The sequence below is a fragment of the Carcharhinus amblyrhynchos genome, chromosome 1 (genome assembly GCF_965287045.1).
Source record: "Carcharhinus amblyrhynchos chromosome 1, sCarAmb.v2.hapA, whole genome shotgun sequence".
Lineage (NCBI taxonomy): Eukaryota > Metazoa > Chordata > Chondrichthyes > Carcharhiniformes > Carcharhinidae > Carcharhinus > Carcharhinus amblyrhynchos.
Window position 1 is genome coordinate 2,639,764 of NC_137324.1, and position 22,953 is coordinate 2,662,716.

At 45.2% G+C, this 22,953-nt stretch overlaps 1 protein-coding gene across 1 annotated transcript in view; it reads right to left on the reverse strand.

Annotated features, from left to right (window-relative positions):
- LOC145348472 (zinc metalloproteinase-disintegrin-like protein H4 subunit A) overlaps window positions 1–22,953 on the reverse strand; it is a 564,739-nt gene that overhangs the window by 502,252 nt on the left and 39,534 nt on the right. Inside the window, exon 2 of the mRNA XM_080196661.1 lies at window positions 22,772–22,881. Within this exon, the coding sequence (XP_080052787.1) occupies window positions 22,772–22,881 (110 nt within the window). The remainder of the gene's footprint in view (window positions 1–22,771; window positions 22,882–22,953) is intronic.

The window sequence follows — 22,953 nt, forward strand, 5'->3', positions numbered from 1 at the left end:
TACATGCTGCTGTGCAGAGGGACCTGGGTGTCCTTGTGCAGGAATCACAATAAGTTGGTTTGCAGGTACAGCAGATAATTAAGAAGGTAAATGGAATTTTGTCCTTCATTGCTCGAGGGATGGAGTTTAAAAACAGTGAGGTTGTGTTGCAGTGTATAAGGTGCTGGTGAGGCCACACCTGGAGTACTGTGTACAGTTTTGGTCTCCTTACTTGAGAAAGGATACACTGGCACTGGAGGGGGTGCAGAGGAGATTCACTCAGTTGATTCCGGAGTTGAGAGGGTTGGCTTATGAGGAGAGACTGAGTCGACTGGAGCTATACACATTGGAATTCAGAAGAATGAGGGGCGACCTTATAGAAACATATACGATTATGAAGGGGATAGATAAGATAGAAGCTTTGACAGAAGCAGGGAGGTTGTTTCCACTGGTGGGTGAAACTAGAACTAGGGGGCATAGCCTCAAAATAAGGGGAAGCAGATTTAGGACTGAGTTGAGGAGGAACTTGTTCATTCAAAGGACTGTGAATCTGTGGAATTCCCTGCCCAGTGAAGCAGTTGAGGCTCCCTCATTGAATGTTTTTGAGGCAAGGGTTTTTGAACAGTAAAAAAATTAAGGGTTATGGTGAGCGGGTGGGTAATTGGAGCTGAGTTCATGAAAAGGTCAACCATGATCTTATTGAATGGTGGAGCAGGCTCCAGGGGCCAGATGGCCGACTCCTGCTCCGAGTTCTTATATTATCATGTTCTTATTTCAGAGTGTTATTAAAAGTCAACCCCATTGCTGTGTGCTTGGAATCACCACTAGGCCAGACATTGTAAGGATGACAGACATCCTTCCTTCAAGGGTTAGTGAAACAGGTAGGCTTTTATAATTGACAATATTTGCTTCATATCATTGCTGAGACTTTCTTCTGTTAATTCCAGATTTATTAACTAAATTTAAAATCCAACAACATTTGAACAACATCTCCAGAGCATTAACCTTGGCCACCATGCACCATTGGTGGAGGATGGGAGCAAACGAGTGGGGAAATTGTGTCAATGTAAAAGCCTTCTTGGATCACTATTCCAGTGACATCACTAATACATCACTGCCATCTCTTGATCCAATGGGAAGACGACATTTGGATCAGACATCTGACTCTAATTAATGGGTCATTTTAAAGCCAAAGAGTAATTAAAAGATGAGATGGTGATAGACTGGGAGGAGGGATAGGAAGAGGCAACAATACTCAATGGCATAATTCAAAAAAGTATGCAGGAACAGAGGGGCCTGGAGTTCATGTGTACAGAGCTTCCAAGATCGCCAGATATTGAGAGACTCACAAAACATGTAGGATCATGAATACTAAATACTGATATTGATTACAAAATATGTGGAAAAGGGAATAAAAAGGTGGGAGTGCATATCATTGCTTAAAGCATCAACTACATCTGTAAGGAGGGATGATAAAGTAAATGAAGCATCAAATAAGGCTACGTAACGGGCAAATTCTTGAACTGAATTCAAGAAAAATCTTCAACCAACCAAGGAAAAGGGGCACAACTTCAGCTTAAAAGATCAGTGCCTTTGTAAAGGGTCACCGATATAAAAAGTGATGAGGATTGAAATCCACCCCACTCCACATAGATCTCTCCCCCTCCCTATAGTCCCACGACAAAACTACTACACCCCAGCCAGTGCCCCTGGCACTTCCCAGACTGCCTGGGCATGATTCTTCCCCGCCCCCTCCTTCAGAGCCCCTCCCCTTCACAATGGCTCTACTCATCCATGCATCTCCAGCAAGTTCTGATTGCCGGGTACACAGTGTCTGGCCTGTTATGATTCACGTCAATATCAGGGCACGCTGAAGTGAATGGACAATTTAATATGAGGGGAGTCCAGAACTAAAGATCATAGATGAGGATAATGGGTAAAGCTTTTAGAACTGAGGTGAGGAGAAATTTCTTCAGAGAATGATGAATCTGTAGAACTCACTAACACAGAAAGTATTTGACGCCAAAACATTGTCTGATTTCAATCAGAAATTAGATATAGCTTTTGATGCTAAAGGGATCAAGGGATATGGAGGAATGCGGGATCAGGATATTGAATTTGATGATCAGCTGTGATCATAATGAATGGCCTACTCCTCCTTCTATCTGCGATGTTTTAAATGAGGATCCTGACTTTAAAAATGGGATCCCCATTACTTCGCTGTTGGAAGAGGGAAATCGTGCCAGTGTAAAAGCCGTTTTGGGTCTCCTGCTCAATTTCCCTCCACAGATTGATGGGTAGTGGACAGTGAGGAAGATTATCTAGGATTGCAACAGGATCTGGATCAATTGGGCCAGTGGGCCAATGAATGGCAGATGGAGTCTAATTTAGATAAATGCGAGGTGATGCATTTTGATAGATTGAACCAGGGCAGGACTTACTCAGTTAATGGTAGGGCGTTGGGGAGAGTTATAGAACAAATAGATCTAGGGGTATAGGTTCATAGCTCCTTGAAAGTGGAGTTAAGGTGGACAGAGTGGTGAAGAAGGCATTCGGCAAGCTTTATTTCATTGGTCAGAACACTGGTCGTTAGAGTTTAGAAGAATGAGGGGAGATCTCATTGAGATGTATAAGATGATGAATGGGATGGATAGGATAGAGGTGGAGAGACTCTTCCCACTCAGAAAGGACAGCAGGACTAGGGGGCACAGCCTCAAGATAAAGGGGGGCGGTTTAGAACGGAGTTGAGGAGGAACTTTTTCACACAAAGGGTGGTGAATCTCTGGAATTCTCTGCCCGTTGAAGTGGTGGACGCTACCTCGCTAAATATTTTTAAGACACGGGTTGATAGGCTTTTGATAGACAAGGGGATTAAGGGTTATGGGGAGAGGGCGGGAATGTGGAACTGATCCACTTCAGATCAGCCATGATCTTATTGAATGGTGGGGCAGGCTCGAAGGGCGAGATGGCCTACTCCTGCTCCTATTTCTTATGTTCTTATGTTCTTATGAGCATTCTGAAACTACATTATTAGACTGTGTATCAAATTTTTCAGGAAAGGTTGAATAAAGTCGGTGAATTGGCTCGACAACATTTAAAAGTGGCAGAGCATGTGATGAAACAAAAGTGAATAAGAAATCAAAAATTTGTAGTTTTGCTAGTGGGGATGCCAGTGGTAAATGAACCTTGAAAAGCAAGGTTTGTGGGCCTAATCAAACTGGAAGGAAATTGAGTGAGGTGAATTATTTGATAAGAATGCCATTGTTTGAGATCTGAGCCAATCAATTGGGTCAGATCTCAATCAATTATGTGACACAATACAGGAGCGAGAGATAGGGAACCTGGTGAACTGGTAAGGCAACAAGAAAGCCTACCAACACTTCTACTTTCTCAGGAGACGAAGGAAATTTGGCATGTCCACTACAACTCTCACCAACTTCTACAGATGCACCACAGAGAGCATTCTTTCTGGTTGTATCACAGTTTGATAAGGCCCCTGCTCTGTCTAAGACTCCAAGAAACTACAAAGGGTCGTGAATGAAGCCCATTCCATCATGCAAACCAGTCTCCCGTCCATTGACACTATCTACACTTCCCGCTGCTTCAGAAAAGGAGCCAGCATAATCAAAGGCCCCATGCCCTCCTGGACATACGCTCTTCCACCTTTTTTCATCAGGAAAAAGATACAAAAGTCTAAGGACGCGTATCAACTGACTCAAAAACAGTTTCTTCTCTGCTGCCATCGGACTTTGAAGGGTCTACCTCACATTAAGTTGATCTTTCTCTACGCCCAAGCTATGACTGTAACACCACATTCTATACTCTCTCCTTTCCTTCCCTATGATGGTATGTTTTGTCTGTTTAGTATGCAAGAAACAATACTTTTCACTGGATACTAATACATGAGACAATAATAAATCAAATCAGATAGAAGGAAAACTCACAGAGTATGTCATGTGAATATGCTTAAGAGGTATTTTGAGAAGGAAGGAAAACAGAAAAAGGATGTTTCAGAGTGAAGAACCAAATTTGGGCAGCACAGTGACATAGTGGTTAGCACTGCTGACTCACAGCGCCAGGATCCCGTGTTCAAATCTTGGATTGGGTCACGTCTATGTGGAGTTTGCACATTCTTTCCATGCCTGTGTGAGTTTCCTCCAGGTGCTCCCGTTTCCTCCCACAGTCGAAAGATGTATGGGTTAGGTGGATTAGCCGTGCTAAATTTCTCCTTAATGTCAGGGGAATAACTAGGGAATGCATGAGGACGGGGACTGGGAGGGATTGTGGTCAGTGCAGACTCAATGGGCCAAATGGTCTCCTGCTGCACTGTATGATTCAATGAAATCCAGATGACTCTGAATTTGTATTCCTTAGATTAAGTTAGATAACAAGGACATTATTAGAAATTAGGATAAATTACTGTGTTACCTTCCAAAGGAAAATCAAAATGACCTGAAAGGGTTACATAGAAACATAGAAAATAGGAGAGACCTTCAAACCTGTTCTGCCAGTCATTATGATCACAGCTGATCATCCAACTCAAAAGCCTAATCTTGCTTTTTCTCCATAACCTTTGATCCTATTCGCCCCAAATGTTATATTCAGCTGCCTCTTGAATAGATTCAATGTTTTGGCATCAACTACTTCCTGTGGCAATGAATTCCATAGGCTCACCACTCTTTGGGAAATGTCTCCTCATCTCTGTCCTAAATGGTCTAACCTGAATCCTCAGACTGTGATCCCTCGTTCTGGATTCCCCCACCATCAGGAATATCCTCCCTGCATCTACCCTGTCTAGACCTGTTAGAATTTTATAAGTCTCTGTGAGAACCCCCCCCAACTCATTCATCTGAACTCCAGTGAAAACAACCCTAACCTAGTCAACCCTAACCTAGTCAATCTCTCCTCATACATCAGTCCCGCCATCCCCACGTAGACAAAGCCAACGTATGTATTCAGATTCTCGGCCATTTATTTGTCCCCTATTATACATTCTCCCACTTCTGTCTGTAGGGGGCCTACATCTGTCTTCACCAACATTTTTTTCTTCACGTATCTATAGATACATGTAGCTATTAATATCCCATGGACAAATATGTGGGAATAAGTTGGGAAGTTCTAAAATATTCGCGAATGAGGGAGTTATAGAAAGTGTTGTTCCAATTCAACAACATCAAGTTGGCACAGGTTCAGAAGGAGAAGCTGATATTTACTCAGACTGAGATGCAGCAGCCGTAAGTCTCAATCAATCACACAAAACTGGTGAGGGTGGAGAAGGAGAACCAGCTACTGTGCAGAAATGCGAAGAAAGGAAGTGAGCAGGTGTGGAGACAGATACAAGAACTGTTGGCTGTTTTGGAACATGTTTTTGAGTTGTCCAAATTGCCTAATTGTAAATTGCAGGACTGTCAAAAATAGCTTATCATCTACGTGAAGAGAAGCAATAACGTTCATTGACCCAAACAGGTGCTGGAGTGTGGCAACTAGGGGAATTTCACAGTAACTTCATTGCAGTGTTAATGTAAGGCTTACTTGTGACTAATGAATAAATTTTAACTTTTAAGTGTAAATGAATCAACAGTCATATATAATCTCAAAAAGGAAATTGAGGAGTAGAAGTATCATATAATGTGGATTAAAGGAAAGTACAACAACGTGAAATAAGACTTTTTGCTAAAATGGTACCCAGGTTGATAAGGTTGTTAAGAAGGCGTACGGTGTGTTAGCTTTTATTCATAGAGGGATTGAATTTCGGAGACGTGTGGCCATGTTACAACTGTACAAAACTCTGGTGCGGCCGCACTTGGAGTATTGCGTACAGTTCTGGTCGCCACATTATAAGAAAGATGTGGAGGCATTGGAAAGGGTGCAGAGGAGGTTTACCAGGATGTTGCCTGGTATGGTGGGAAGGTCTTATGAGGAAAGGCTGAGGGACTTGAGGTTATTTTCATTGGAGAGAAGAAGGTTACGAGGTGACCTGATTGGGGCATACAAGATGATCAAAGGATCGGACAGGGTGGACAGTGAGAGCCTTTTACCTCGGATGGTGATGGCTAACACGAGGGGACATAGCTGTAAATTAAGGGGTGGTAGTTATAGGACGGATGTCAGAGGTAGGTTCTTTACTCAGAGGTTGGTAAGGTCGTGGAATGCCCTGCCTGCAGCAGTTGTGGACTCGCCAACTTTAAGGGCGTTCAAATGGTCAGTGGATAGGCATATGGATAACATTGGAATAGTTTAGGTTAGAGGGTCATTAGATTGGTTCCACTGGTCGGTGCAACATCGAGGGCCGAAGGGCCTGTACTGCGCTGGAATGTTCTATCATGTAAAATGATTCTGTACAGTGTCACAGCTGTGGATATCCAGTGTAACAGCACTGTACATAGCTGGTGTTTGAGAAAATTACAGTGGTTTTTGTAGCAACATAAATGCCACAGTAATCTTTGGAACCGCTGGGTGAAATAGGTTGTGATACCAAGGTTCTGCATGCTTGTCTATGCCAAAGGGTGTGCAGAAAATGATGGCATAAATCAAGAGCAAAAAGAGGAAAGCTAAGGGCAATTAACAAAAAAGGGAACAGACATAGATTACCTTTCTGAATGGCCCTAACTACACACATGTAATGTGTTATCCTGCTGATCCTGCCAAGTTCTCTCTGGACATTGCCAGAGTTCATTTATCATCACAATGACAAAAGAGAGTTTGGATTGGGAATCAAAGCAGGATTAAGAACTGAAGGAGAGTTTGGAGATGAAGCAGGCTGTCATGAACGTGATAAAAGATGAAGGACTATTTGATGGTGGAAGGCAAGGGCTGAAATGAACTATATTACTGTTCTGTTTGCATGTTCTGATTTTGTAAAAGTATGTATATTTACTGTAGAGTACCAGTAATATGAAACTGAAATAGTTCAAAAAAATGAAACCATCTTTGAATGTTGATTGTTCATCTTTTTCCTTAAGGGTGGAGATGTGATGGTACTAGATTTAATAAATGTATTTTAATTCATGTTCTGTGCAGTTATATGCAGGCCCTGAGCTATCTGCTCAGATGTCCTATTGTCGCTGTTTAAATGGGCTCTGCCTCATGCAATATCTAGGAATTTTATAGTCCTGAATTGTTTGAGAAAGAATGATGGATAGGTCAGGTGCCTCCGGATAGTTTTCCTTTCAATGGGGAGGCAATGGTATTATCGCTCGACTGTGAATCCAGAAACCCAGATAATGTTCTGAGGACCTAAGTCTGAATCCTGCCATCGTGGAATTTAAATTCAATAAAAAATATCTACTGATGACCATGAAACCATTGTCGTTTGTTGGAAAAACCCATCTGGTTCACTAATGTCCTTTCGAGAAGGAAATCTACCATCCTTACCTGGTCTGGTCTACATGTGATTCCAGAACTACAGCAATGTGGTTGACTCTCAACTGCCCTCTGAAATGGTTTAGCAAGCCACTCAGTTGTATCAACAAAGAAATGAAAGCGGACAGACCACCTGATATCGACCTAGGCACTGGAAACAACAAAGGCAAAACAAACAGGCCTATTCAGCCTGTAAAGTCCTCCTTACTAAGATCTGGGGGCTAGTGCCAGAATTGGAAGAGCTGTCTCACAGACCAGTCAAGCAACAGCCTGACATAGCCATTCTTACAGAATCATACTCGTTAGAGTTTAGAAGAATGAGGGGAGATCTCATTGAGACGTATAAGATGATGAATGGGATGGATAGGATAGAGGTGGAGAGACTCTTCCCGCTCAAAAAAGACAGTAGGACTAGGGGGCACAGCCTCAAGATAAAGGGGAGGCGGTTTAGAACGGAGTTGAGGAGGAACTTCTTCACTCAAAGGGTGGTGAATCTCTGGAATTCTCTGCCCGTTGAAGTGATGGAGGCTGCCTCGCTAAATATTTTTAAGAAGCGGGTTGATGGGTTCTTGATAAAAGAGGGGATTAAGGGTTATGGGGAGAGGGCGGGAAAGTGGAACTGAGCCACGACAGATCAGCCATGATCTTATTGAATGGCGGGGCAGGCTCGAAGGGCTAGATGGCCTACTCCTGCTCCTATTTCTTATGTTCTTATGTTCTTATATCTCACAGATAACACCCCAGACTATCACACTACTACCATTACCAGCCATGGATATGTCCAATCCCACTGGCAGGACAGTCCCAGCAGAGGTGGCAGCACAGTGGTATACAGTCAACAGGGAGTTTCCCTGGGCATCCTTAAATCGACTCCTGACCCCATGAAGTCTTATTGCTTCAGGTTAAACATGGGCAAGGAAACCTCTGTTAGGGTGAAATCGAAATGATGGATACAAATGGTTACCTGGCACACAAAATGGACTCTGGGAAGGGACATTAAGAGGCACTGACTGTGGGCACAGACAGTACACAAAGGGTTAAACCTGTAGTGTTTAAATCGCTGTAGGAAACTGGTCAGACCGTGAGGCACCTTAAACTTGAGATAAGAACAGACCCAGAACAATGAATTTGATAAAGAGATCAGCCACTGAAGGGGACATGACTGCACAAATGTGTATAACAAAACCAGTCATTGATAAGGGACATAACTGCATAAATGTATCTACTCTATGTACAATGATGTGTTAACTATTGATCTCCATACCTGTCTGCTTATAATGATGTGTTAACTGTCGATATCTGTATCTGTCTACTCAACGTGAAAAAATGTGCTAAAGGCTAATGTCCAAACTGTCTATTATCTAAAAAGTATAAAACATCTCAGCTGCTATTGTGTAGTTGAGAAGGTGGCTGCCAGTACTGCAGAGTGCCAGCACTTCTCCCAAAGCTTTGTCCGAATAAAACTGTTTTGTTGAACCTCCAAGTCTGACTCCAAAGTGGTGAATTTCCCACAATACCTCTTATTGGTTATCACGTACTGTCCTCCTTCGGCTAATGAATCAGTACTCCTCCATGTTGAACAACACTTGGAGGGAGCAATAAGGGTGGCAAGGGTAAAATGTACTCTGGGTGGGGCATTTCAATGTCCAACACCAAGAATGGCTCAGCAGCTGCATTAGGCTTGTTCTAGAGAGAACTTCAGTGTTTGGTACTTTGTCTTGCCATCTGATACGTAATATTCTTCAAAGACAAGTCATGTGGAAATGATTGAGTTGTCTTGCATGCCTTTGATACACAGTCCACGTTTCAGAGGCATACAGGAGGGTAGTGAGTACCGGGGCCTTGTAGACCTTTAGTTTTGTTGCTGGGCTGATTCTTCAACATTCCCATACGGTGGAGCGCAATCTACCAAAAGCAGAACTTGCCTTTGCTATTCTGCAGTTAACTTCTTATCAATAGTCACTGCTCGGGAGAGGATGCTGCCAACATAAGTGAACCCTCTCACCTCCGGAATCAACCTAGTGAATCTCCTCCGCACCCCCTCCAGTGCCAGTATATCCTTTCTCAAGTAAGGAGACCAAAACTATAACAGTACTCCAGGTGTGGCCTCACCAGCACCTTATACACTGCAACATAACCTCACTGTTTTTAAACTCCATCCCTCTGGCAATGAAGGACAAAATTCCATTTGCCTTCTTAATTACCCGCTGTACCTGCAAACCAACTCCTTGTGATTCTTGCACAAGGACACCCAGGTCCCTCTGCACAGCAGCATGCTGCAATTTTTCACCATTTAAATAATAGTCCATTTTGCTGTTATTCCTACCAAAATGGATGGCCTCACATTAGCAACATTACACTCCATTTGCCAGATCCTCATCTGCTCACTTAGACAACCTATATCCCTTTGCAGACTTTCAGCGTACTCTGCACACTTTGCTCTGCCACTCATCTTAGTGTCATCTGTGAATTTTGACACGTTGCACTTGGTTCCCAACTCCAAATCACCTATGTAAATCTTAAGCAATTGCAGTCCTAACACTAATAGAACATAGAACAGTACAGCACAAACAGGCCCTTCGGCCCACGAGTTGCGCCAATCACATCAACACCTACCAATCTATAGACCTATCTATAACCCCCAATCCCATTAAACCCCATATACTCATCCAGAAGTCTTTTAAAAGACCCCAGCGAGTTCGCCTCCACCACCACTGACGGCAGCCGATTCCATTCACTCACCACCCTCTGAGTGAAAAACTTACCCCTAACATCACTTCTGTACTTTCCTCCCCGCACCTTAAATCTGTGTCCTCTCGTAGCGACCATTTCAACCTGGGGAAATAGCCTCTGAGAGTCCACCCTATCTATTCCTCTCAACATTTTATAAACTTCTATCAGGTCGCCTCTCAACCTTCGTCTCTCCAGGGAGAAGAGACCCAGCTCCCTCAACCTAACTTCATAAGGCATGCCTCCCAGTCCAGGCAACATCCTTGTAAATCTCCTCTGTACCCTTTCAATAGCTTCTACGTCTTTCCTGTAGTGAGGCGACCAGAACTGCGCACAGTACTCCAAATGAGGCCTGACAAGGGTCTTATAAAGTTGCAGCATTACCTCCCAACTCCTAAACTCAATCCCTCGATTAATGAAGGCCAGTACACCATACGCATTCTTGACCACATCCTCCACCTGCGAGGCCGATTTAAGAGTCCTATGGACCCGGACCCCAAGATCCTTCTGCTCTTCAACACTACTGAGACTCCTGCCCTTGATAGTGTACTCGTTCATCCCGTTGGTTCTGCCTGCAATAATCCCTGAGGCACACCACTAGTCAGATTGCCAACCAGAAAAACACCCATTTACCCCCACTCTTTGCTTTCTGTTAGTTAACCAATCCTCTATCCATGCTAATACATTACCTGTAACACCGTGCACCTTTATCTTATGCAGCAGTCTTTGGTGTGGCACCTTGTCAAATGCCTTCTTGAAATCCAGCTACACCACATCCACAGATTCCCCAGTGTCCACCGCACATGTAATGTTCTCAAGGAATTCCACCAAATTAGTCAAAATGACCTGCCCTTCATGAACCCATGCTGCGTCTTCCCAATGGGACAATTTAGAACACAGAACATAGAAAAACTACTGCACAAACAGGCCCTTTGGTCCATAAGTTGCACCAAACATATCTCTACCTGTATGCTGACCTATAACCCTCTATCTTACTAAGCCTCATGTACTCATCCAAAAGTCTCTTAAAAGGGGATTAAGGGTTATGGGGAGAGGGCGGGAAAGTGGAACTGAGCAGCGACAGATCAGCCATGATCTTATTGAATGGCGGGGCAGGCTCGAAGGGCTGGATGGCCTACTCCTGCTCCTATTTCTTATGTTCTTATGTTTCTTATGTTCTTATGAATCCGCCTCCACCACCACTGACGGCAGCCGATTCCACTCACTCACCACCCTCTGAGTGAAAAACTTACCCCTGACATCTCCTCTGTACCTACTCTCCAGCACCCTAAACCTGTGTCCTCTTGTGGCAGCCATTTCAGACCTGGGAAAAACCCTCTGAGAGTCCACTCCATAGAACCATAGAAAATTACAGCTCAGAAACAGGCCTTTAGGCCCTTCTTGTCTGTGTCAAACCATTTTTTGTCTAGTCCCACTGATCTGCACTCGATCAATACCTCTCAACATCTTATATACCTCTATCAGGTCACCTCTCATCCTTTGTCTCTCTAAGGAGAAAAGACCGAGCTCTCTCAACCTATCCTCATAAGGCATGCCACCCAATCCAGGCAACATCCTTGTAAATCTCCTCTGCACCCGTTCTATGGCTTCCACATTCTTCCTGTAATGAGGTGACCAGAACTGAGCACAGTACTCCAAGCAGGGTCTGACCAGGGTCTTATACAGCTGCAGCATTATCTCCCAACTCCTAAACTCAGTTCCTTAATAGATGAAGGCCAGTACACCATACACCTTCTTAACCACATCCTCTACCTGTGAAGCTGCTTTGAGCATCCTATTAACCCAGACCCCAAGATCCTTCTGACCTTCCACACTGCTAAGAGTGTTACCCTTAATATTATATTCCTTCATCCCACTTGACCTGCCAAAATGAACCACCACACACTTATCTGGGTTGAAGTCCATCTGCCACTTCTCCGCCCAGTCTTGCATCCTATCTATTTCTTGTTGCAACTTCTGACGTCCCTCCCACACTATCCACAACACCTCCAACCTTCGTGTCATCAGCAAACTTACCAACCCATCCCTGCACTTCCTCATCCAGATCATTTATAAAAATCACAAAGAGCAAGGGTCCCAGAACAGATCCCTGGGGCACTTCACTGGTGACCGACCTCCATGCAGAAAAAGACCCATCCACAACCACTCTTTGCCTTCTGCAGGCAAGCCAGTTCTGGATCCACAAGGCCAAAGCCCCTTGGATCCCATGCCCTCTCACCTTCTCAAGAAGTCTTGCATGGGGGACCTTACCGAATGCCTTGCTGAAGTCCATGTAAACCACATCTACTGCTCTTCCTTCATCAATGTGTTTAGTCTCATTTTCAAAGAACTCATTCTTTGAGTTCTTTGGATTCCGGTTCCTGGATCATTGGGGCCTCTTTAGGGGCAGGTGTGACCTGTACAGTAAGGACGGGTGGCACTTGAATCCCAGGGGGACCAATTTCTTGGTGGTAAGATTGGCTCGGGCCACTGGGGGGACTTTAAACTAGAAAGGTTGGGGGGAGGGAATAGAGATGAGGAGACTGAGAGCGAGGAGGTTAGCTCCCAGATAGAGAAGGACGGTAGACAGTGTGAGAGGGAGGTTAGACGGGTAATGGAGAAGGGAAGTGCCCAGACCGAGGGTCTGAGGTGTGTCTATTTTAACGCCAGGAGTGTAGTGAACAAAGTAGATGAGCTTAGGGCGTGGATTGCTGCTTGGGGATGTGATGTGGTGGCCATTACAGAGACTTGGATGTCTCAGGGACAGGACTGTACTTCAGGTGCCAGGATTCAGATGCTTCAGGAAGGACAGGGAGGGAGGCAAAAGAGGTGGTGGAGTGGCACTGTTGGTCAGGGACAGTGTCACGGCTGCAGAGAAGGTGGATGCCGTGGAGGGACTATCTACAGAGTCTCTGTGGGTGGAAGTTAGGAACAGCAAAGGGTCGAAAACTTTGCTGGGTGTTTTCTGTAGGCCGCCCGATAGTGACAGGGAAGTTGAGGTGCAGATAGGGAAACAGATCCTAGAGAGATGTATTAATAACAGAGTTATTGTGATGGGAGACTTTAATTTCCCAAACATCGACTGGAATATCCCAAGGGTAAGGGGTTTGGATGGGGAGGAGTTTGTTAGATGTGTTCAGGAGGGTTTCCTGACACAGTACGTGGATAAGCCTACGAGAGGAGAGGCTGTACTTGACCTGGTGCTGGCAAATGAACCAGGACAGGTGTCGGATCTCTCGGTGGGAGAGCATCTCGGGGATGGAGATCATAATTCTATCTCCTTCACGATAGCATTGGAAAGAGGTAGGATCAGGCAGGCTAGGAAGGTGTTTGTCTGGAGTAAGGGGAAATATGATGACATCAGGCGGACAATTGGACGAGTAAACTGGAAGGAGGTGTTCTTGGGGAAAAGTACTGAAGGAAGGTGGCGGATTTTCAAGGAATGTTTGGAGCTCTGCACGATGACGTTCCGATGAGACAGGGAAGTTTTGGTAGGTCATGGGAACCGTGGTGCATGAAGGTTGTGGTGAACCTGGTCAGGAAGAAAAGAAAGGTGTATAAAAGGTTCAGAGAGCAAGGAGATGTTAAGGATCTAGAGGAGTATAAGGCTTGTAGAAAGGAGCTTAAAAAGGAAATTAGGAGATGGGATGTACCCCAGGTTACTGTGGGAGGTGAGGGAAGTGATTGCAGAGCCCCTGGCGATGATCTTTGCATCGTCGATGGAGACGGGAGAGGTTCCGGAGGATTGGAGGATTGCGGATGTGGTTCCTATTTTCAAGAAAGGGAACAGAGATAGCCCAGGAAATTACCGACCGGTGAGTCTGGCCTCAGGGGTTGGTAAGCTGATGGAGAGGATTCTGAGGGACAAGATTTAGGAGGCTCGAAGGGCTAGTTGGCCTACTCCTGCTCCTATTTCTTATGTTCTTATTATGTTCTTATGAATATCTAGAGAAGTTTAGTATGATCAAAAGTAGTCAGCATGGCTTTGTCAAGGGCAGGTCGTGCCTTACGAGCCTAGTTGAGTTCTTTGATAATGTGACAGAACACATTGATGAAGGAAGAGTGGTGGATGTGGTTTACATGGACTTCAGCAAGGCGTTTGATAAGGTCCCCCATGCAAGACTTCTTGAGAAGGTGAGAGGGCATGGGATCCAAGGGGCTTTGGCCTTGTGGATCCAGAACTGGCTTGCCTGCAGAAGGCAGAGAGTGGTTGTGGATGGGTCTTTTTCTGCATGGAGGTTGGTCACCAGTGGAGTGCCCCAGGGAGCTGTTCTAGGACCCTTGCTGTTTGTCATTTTCATAAATGACCTGGATAAGGAAGTGGAGGGATGGGTTAGTAAGTTCGCCAACGATACGAAGGTTGGTGGTGTTGTGGATAGTCTGGAGGGATGTCAGAAGTTGCAGTGTGACATTGATAGGATGCCAGACTGGGCGGAGAAGTGGCAGATGGACTTAAACGCGATAAATGTGTAGTGGTCCATTTTGGCAGGACCAATGGGATGAAGGAGTACAATATCAAGGGTAGGAGTCTTAGCTGGGTTGAAGAGCAGAAGGATCTTGGGGTCCGGGTCCATAGGACTCTTAAATCGGTCTCGCAGGTGGAGGATGTGGTCAAGAAGGCGTATGGTGTACTGGCCTTCATTAATCGAGGGATTGAGTTTTGGGGTCGGGAGGTAATGCTGCAACTTTATAAGACCCTTGTCAGACCCCACTTGGAGTACTGTGCACAGTTCTGGTCGCCTCACTACAGGAAGGATGTGGAAGCTATTGAGAGGGTGCAGAGGAGATTTACAAGGATGTTGCCTGGATTGGGAGGCATGCCTTATGAGGATAGGTTGAGGGAGCTGGGACTCTTCTCCCTGGAGAGACGAAGGTTGAGAGGCGACCTGATAGAGGTTTATAAGATGTTGAGAGGTATAGATAGGGTGGATTCTCAGAGGCTATTTCCCAGGGCTGAAATGGTCGCTACGAGAGGACACAGATTTAAGGTGCTGGGAAGCAAGTACAGAGGAGATGTCAGGGGTAAGTTTTTCACTCAGAGGCTGGTGAGTGAATGGAATCGGCTGCCGTCAGTGGTGGTGGAGGCGAACTCGCTGGGGTCTTTTAAAAGACTTCTGGATGAGTATATGGGATCTAATGGGATTGGGGGTTATAGATAGTTCTATGGCTTGGTAGGTGTTGATGTGATCGGCGCAACTTGTGGGCCAAAGGGCCTGTTTGTGCTGTAGTGTTCTATGTTCAATCAGGCTGGTAAGGCATGACCTGCCCTTGACAAAGCCATGCTATGGTCAGGAAGGCAAATGGGATGCTGGCCTTCATAGCGAGGGGGATTGAATATAAAAGTAGGGAGGTCTTGCTGCAGCTGTATAGGGCACTGGTGAGGCCGCAGCTGGAGTACTGTGTGCAGTTTTGGGCGCCGCACCTGCGCAAGGATATTTTGGCCCTGGAGGGAGTGCAGAGGAGGTTTACTAGGCTGATACCGGAGTTGAGGGGATTGAGCTATGAGGAGAGGCTGAATAAACTAGGCTTGTACTCGTTAGAGTTTAGAAGAATGAGGGGAGATCTCATTGAGACGTATAAGATGATAAATGGGATGGATAGGATAGAGGTGGAGAGACTCTTCCCGCTCAAAAAAGACAGTAGGACTAGGGGGCACAGCCTCAAGATAAAGGGGAGGCGGTTTAGAACGGAGTTGAGGAGGAACTTCTTCACTCAAAGGGTGGTGAATCTCTGGAATTCTCTGCCCGTTGAAGTGGTGGAGGCTGCCTCGCTCAATATTTTTAAGAAGCGGGTTGATGGGTTCTTGATAAGAGAGGGGATTAAGGGTTATGGGGAGAGGGCGGGAAAGTGGAACTGAGCCACAACAGATCAGCCATGATCTTATTGAATGGCGGGGCAGGCTCGAAGGGCTAGATGGCCTACTCCTGCTCCTATTTCTTATGTTCTTATGTTCTTATGTTCTTATCATACTAAACTTCTCTAAATGTTTATAAATCCTGTCCCTCAGGATCCTCACCATCAACTTACCAACCATTGAGGTCAGACTCACCGGTCGGTAATTTCCTGGGCTATCCCTGTTCCCTTTCTTGAATATAGGAACCACATCCGCAATCCTCCAATCCTCCGGAGCTTCTCCCGTCTTCATCAACGACGCAAAGGTCATCGCCAATCTCTGCAATCTCTTCCCTCGGTTCCCACAGTAACCTGTCATATATCCCATCCAGTCCCGGCTACTTATCTATCTTGATAAGAAGGCGAATGGGATGCTGGCCTTCATAGCGAGGGGGATTGAATATAAAAGTAGGGAGGTCTTGCTGCAGCTGTACAGGGCACTGGTGAGGCCGCAGCTGGAGTACTGTGTGCAGTTTTGGTCACCGCACTTACGCAAGGATATTTTGGCCTTGGAGGGAGTGCAGAGGAGGTTCACTAGGCTGATACCGGAGATGAGGGGGTTGGACTATGAAGAGAGACTGAATAGACTGGGCTTGTACTCGTTGGAGTTTAGAAGGATGAGGGGGGATCTTATAGAGACGTATAAGATAATGAAGGGGATGGATAGGGTAGAGGTAGAGAGATTCTTCCCGCTCAGAAAGGACAGTAGGACTAGAGGGCACAGCCTCAAGATAAGTTGGGGGGGGCAGTTTAGAACGGAGTTGAGGAGGAACTTCTTCACTCAAAGGGTGGTGAATCTCTGGAATTCTCTGCCCGTTGAAGTAGTGGAGGCTACCTCACTAAATATATTTAAATCACGGGTAGATAGGTTTCTGATAGACAAGGGGATTAAGGGTTATGGGGAGAGAGCGGGAAAGTGGAACTGATCCACTTCAGATCAGCCATGATCTTATTGAATGGTGGGGCAGGCTCAAAGGGCTAGATGGCCTACTCCTGCTCCTATTTCTTATGTTCTTATGTTGATGTTATTCAAAATTTCCATTACATCTTCTTTCTTAACTTCCACATACTCAATCTTTTCAGACTGCTGCAAACCTGTAGTACAACCTCCCAGGTCATTTTCCACCGTGAATACCGAGGTAAAGTACTCATTCAGCACCTCTGCCACTTCTTCTGGTTCCACACAGACTTTTCCCCCTTCACCTTTTATAGGTCCTATCCCTTCTCTTCTCATCCTTTTACTCTTCACATATTTATCGAAGGCCTTGGGATTCTCCTTAATCTTACCCGCCAAGGTCTTCTCATGACCTCTTCTGGCTCTCCTAATTTCCCTTTTAAATTCCTTCCTACAACCCGTATACTCCTCTAGATCCTTAAGAACACCTAGCTCTCTGAACCTTCTGTATACCTTTCTTTTCTTTTTGACTAGGTTCATTACAACCTTCGTGCACCACGATTCCCGTAATCTACCAAAACCCCCCTATCTCATCAGAACGTTGTCGTGCAGAGCTCCAGTCAAACATTCCTTGAAAATCCGCCACCTTCCTTCAGTACTTTTCCCCAAGAACGCCTCCTTCCAGTTTACTCGTTTAATTTCCTGCCTGATGTCTCCGTATTTCCCTTTACTCCAGACAAACACCTTCCTAGCCTGCCTGATCCTACCTCTTTCCAATGCTATCGTGAAGGAGATAGAATTATGATCTCCATCCCCGAGATGCTCTCCCACCGAGAGATCCGACACCTGTCCTGGTTCATTAGCCAGCACCAGGTCAAGTACAGCCTCTCCTGTCATAGGCTTATCCACGTACTGTGTCAGGAAACCCTCCTGAACACACCTAACAAACTCCTCCCCATCCAAACCCCTTACCCTAGGGATATTCCAGTCGATGTTTGGGAAGTTCAGAAGAGGTTCACTAAATTTTTCCGTAGCAACGTAGGAATTAGGAGCGGGTTCGAAGGGCTGAATTGTCTAATTTCACTCCTAATTCCTATGCTCTTAATAAGCATTTTAGTGTGGTCCATCAATTCATGACTTCCAAACAGGATAAGGCCCTTAGGCTAACCATCATGGATCTGTTTGAACTAAATTCAAATTGCACTGCTAAGTTGGTGTTTCTCTCATATGTGATCCACACTCCACTCCCTTTACCCTGACAAAAATCATACCTACTGGAAATAGGGGCAGGACTTCTACACCCAGATTCTGCCAGTTAATTTTAAAGGTTCCCTGCTCCACAAAAATCTAGCCATTTTTTGGCAAAGTACAATATAGTCCAGTCTGCTGCGGTGTGATTTTTCTACTTTTCAGCAATTTCCTTATCCATTCATCAGATTTAAACTGATTCTCAAAGCACTGTCAGAAATTGCTTTTTGAAAGCATTTCTGGTCTTTGCTTCAACAATACATTGGCACTGTGGCAACAATGCAGCCTCACAGCGCCAGGGACCTAGGTTCCATTCTCATACCGGCTTTGGATGGCTGTGTGGAGTTTGTACATTCTTCCCATATCTGCACGCGTTTCCTCCAGATGCTTCAGTTTTCTCCCTCAGTCCAAAGATGTGCAGGTTGGTTGGATTGGCCACGCTAAATTGTTCCTTAGTGTAAGCAGCGGGGTGGGAGGGGAGGTGGGGATTTGATTTTGATTTGATTTGATTTATTATTGTCACATGTATTAACATACAGTGAAAAGTATTGTTTCTCGTGTGCTATAAAGATAAAACATGCCGTTCATAGAGAAGGAAACAAGACAGTGTAGAATGTAGTGTTACAGTCATAGCTAGGCTCCAGAGAAAGATCAACTTAATGCAAGCTAAGTCCATTCAAAAGTCTGACAGCAGCAGGGAAGAAGCTGTTCTTGAGTTGATTGGTACGTGGCCTCAGAGTTTTGTATCTATTTCCCGATGGAAGATGGCAGAAGGGAGAACATCCGGGTAAATTTGTGGGGTTACAGGGAAAGGGCCTGGGCGTGATTGTTGTCAGTACAGGGTTTGATGGGCCAAATGGCTTCCTTCTGCAACGTAGGGATTTCCATGAGCCTGTGAACAGTAGGAACTTTTCGAACCTGTCCTGGATTCATGTTGTGATAAGCACACTGTCATCATGATAGATGTTAAGCACATATTGGTATGAGAAGCACAGTCTGCAGTGGATAAATTTGGTGGGCATTTTTCCTTCAAGGACACCAGTCAACCCATTGGGTACTCGCATCAATCCAACCAAATTGTGCCATTATAAAACATAGAACATAGAACATTACAGCGCAGAACAGGCCCTTCGGCCCACGATGTTGCGCCGACCAGTTAAAAAACAATGACCCTCTAACCTAAACCAATCCCTTTTCGTCCATAAACCTGTCCACAGATCTCTTAAACGCCCCCAAACTAGGCGCATCTACAACTGCAGCAGGCAGGGCATTCCAATCCCTCACCACCCTCTGGGTAAAGAACCTACCCCTGACATCCGTCCTATAACTACCACCCCTTAATTTAAAGCCATGCCCCCTCGTGCTAGCTTTCTCCATCCGAGGAAAAAGGCTATCACTGTCCACCCTATCTAAACCTCTAATCATCTTATATGTTTCAATAAGATCATAAGAACATAAGAACATAAGAAATAGGAGCAGGAGTAGGCCATCTAGCCCTTCGAGCCTGCCCCGCCATTCAATAAGATCATGGCTGATCTGTTGTGGCTCAGTTCCACTTTCCCGCCCTCTCCCCATAACCCTTAATCCCCTCTCTTATCAAGAACCCATCAACCCGCTTCTTAAAAATATTGAGCGAGGCAGCCTCCACCACTTCAACGGGCAGAGAATTCCAGAGATTCACCACCCTTTGAGTGAAGAAGTTCCTCCTCAACTCCGTTCTAAACCGCCTCCCCTTTATCTTGAGGCTGTGCCCCCTAGTCCTACTGTCTTTTTTGAGCGGGAAGAGTCTCTCCACCTCTATCCTATCCATCCCATTCATCATCTTATACGTCTCAATGAGATCTCCCCTCATTCTTCTAAACTCTAACGAGTACAAGCCTAGTTTATTCAGCCTCTCCTCATAGCTCAATCCCCTCAACTCCGGTATCAGCCTAGTAAACCTCCTCTGCACTCCCTCCAGGGCCAAAATATCCTTGCGCAGGTGCGGCGCCCAAAACTGCACACAGTACTCCAGCTGCGGCCTCACCAATGCCCTATACAGCTGCAGCAAGACCTCCCTACTTTTATATTCAATCCCCCTCGCTATGAAGGCCAGCATCCCATTCGCCTTCCTGACCACCTGCTGCACCTGCAAGCTGGGTTTGCAAGCTGCAAGATCCCCTCTTAGCCACCTTCTTTCTAGCGAAAACAACCTCAAATCCCTCAGTCTCTCCTCATAGGACTTCCCCTCCATACCAGGCAACATCCTGGTAAACCTCCTCTGCACCCTCTCCAAAGCCTCCACATCCTTCCTATAATGTGGGGACCAGAACTGCACACAATACTCCAAGTGCGGACGCACCAGAGTTGTGTACAGTTGCAACATGACGCTGCGACTCCTAAATTCAATCCCCCTACCAATAAACGCCAAGACACCGTACGCCTTCTTAACAACCTTATCTACTTGATTCCCAACTTTCAGGGATCTATGTACACATACACCTAGATCCCTCTGTTCATCCACACTATTCAGAGTCCTCCCGTTAGCCCTATACTCGACACATCTGTTATTCCTACCAAAGTGAATTACCTCACACTTCTCCGCATTAAACTCCATCCGCCACCTCTCGGCCCAGCTCTGCAACCTGTCTAAGTCTCCCTGCAAACTATGACACCCTTCCTCACAATCTACCACACCTCCGACTTTGGTGTCATCAGCAAATTTACTAATCCACCCAACTATACCCTCATCCAGATCATTAATAAAAATTACAAACAGCAGTGGCCCCAAAACAGATCCCTGAGGCACACCACTCGTAACTGAACTCCATGACGAATATTTACCATCAACCACCACCCTCTGTCTCCTATCCGCCAGCCAATTCCTGTTCCAATTTCCTAGATTACCCCCAATCCCATACATCTGCATTTTCTGCAGAAGCCTACCACGGTGAACCTTATCAAACGCCTTACTAAAATCCATATATACCACGTCCACTGCCTTACCCCCATCCACCTCTTTGGTCACTTTCTCAAAAAACTCAATAAGGTTAGTAAGGCACGACCTACCTGTTACAAAACCATGCTGACTATCTCCAATCAATTCATTACTCTCCAAATAACTATAAATCCTATCCCTAGTAATTTTTTCTAAAACCTTGCCCACAACAGAAGTAAGACTCACCGGTCTATAATTCCCGGGGAAGTCTCTGTTCCCCTTCTTAAACAATGGGACAACATTCGCTATCCTCCAATCTTCCGGTACTATCCCTGAGACCAATGACGACCTGAAGATCAGAGCCAGAGGCTCTGCAATCACCTCTCTTGCCTCCCAGAGAATCCTAGGGTAAATCCCGTCTGGACCAGGGGACTTATCTATTTTCAAACCCTCAAGAATATCCAGCACATCCCCCTTATCAACTGCAATACTGTCTAGTTTACACCCCTGTAACCCAGTGTTCTCCTCAGCTACATTCATGTCCCCCTGCGTGAACACCGAAGAGAAATATTGGTTCAATGCCTCTCCAATCTCTTCCGGTTTCACACATAACTTCCCTCTGCTGTCTGTAACTGGCCCTAATCTTGCCCTAACCAACCTTCTGTTCTTAACATACCTATAGAATGCCTTAGGATTCTCCTTAATCCTGTCAGCCAAAGTCTTCTCATGTCCTCTTTTAACCCTTCTTAACTCACTCTTTAACTCCCTCCTAGCCAATCTAAAGCTTTCTAGTGCACTACCTGAGCCCTCAAGTCTCATCCGAACATAAGCCTCCTTTTTCTTTTTAACCAACGAATCAACTTTTTTAGTGCACCACGGTTCCCTAGCCCTACCAAATCCTCCTTGCCTGACAGGGACATACATATCAAGGACTCGCAGTAGCTGCTCCTTGAAAAAACTCCACATTTCGGACGTTCCGAGACCCTGTAGTCTCCTAGTCCAACCTATGCTTCCTAATTCTCTCCTAATAGCCTCATAATTACCCTTCCCCCAGCTAAACCTACTGACCCGAGGTTCATGCCTATCCCTTTCCATCACTAAGGTGAACGTAACCGAATTGTGGTCACTATCACCAAAGTGCACCCCAACTTCCAAGTCTAACACCTGGTCTGGCTCATTTCCCAGCACCAAATCCAATATAGCCTCACCTCTAGTTGGCCTATCTACATACTGAGTCAAAAAACCTTCCTGCACGCTTTGTGCAAAAACTGACCCCTCTAACGAGCTAGAGCTATAGCTATTCCAATCAATATTAGTAAAGTTAAAGTCCCCCATAACAATTACCCTATTACTTTCACTCCTATCCAGGATCGTCTCCGCAATCCTTTCCTCAACCTCTCTAGAACTTTTAGGAGGTCTATAAAAGACTCCCAACAGGGTGACCTCTCCTCTCCTATTTCTAATCTCCGCCCATACTACCTCAACAGACAAGTCCTCATCAAACTTCCTCTCTGACACTGTGATACAGTGATTATTATCAATACTAGCTCGTTAGTTTTACATTTGTTATCCTACAGATCAACTTTAAAATTCCATTGGTGGAGTTTGGGCTGATGTTCTCTGGATGATCAGTTCTGTAATAGAATTACAACCATGTTGTACCATTAGAATACAACAGGTAGAGGTTGAATAACAGGTTAGGTTCTTTTGATGCATTAAGACTGCAGAAGCCTATCCAGATTAATTACCTGTGAATATACGTCTATACTCTGTTTCTGTTGCCCTGATAAAACATATGGGACGATGAGCTTGTAATCCTTCAGTGCTTCTAAAAGTTTTTTCTGGTTATATTGATTACCTGTTGAAACAAAATTGACACATAAAAAGCAAGCTGACGTGGATTCTGAAAATCTGAAATAAAACCAGAATA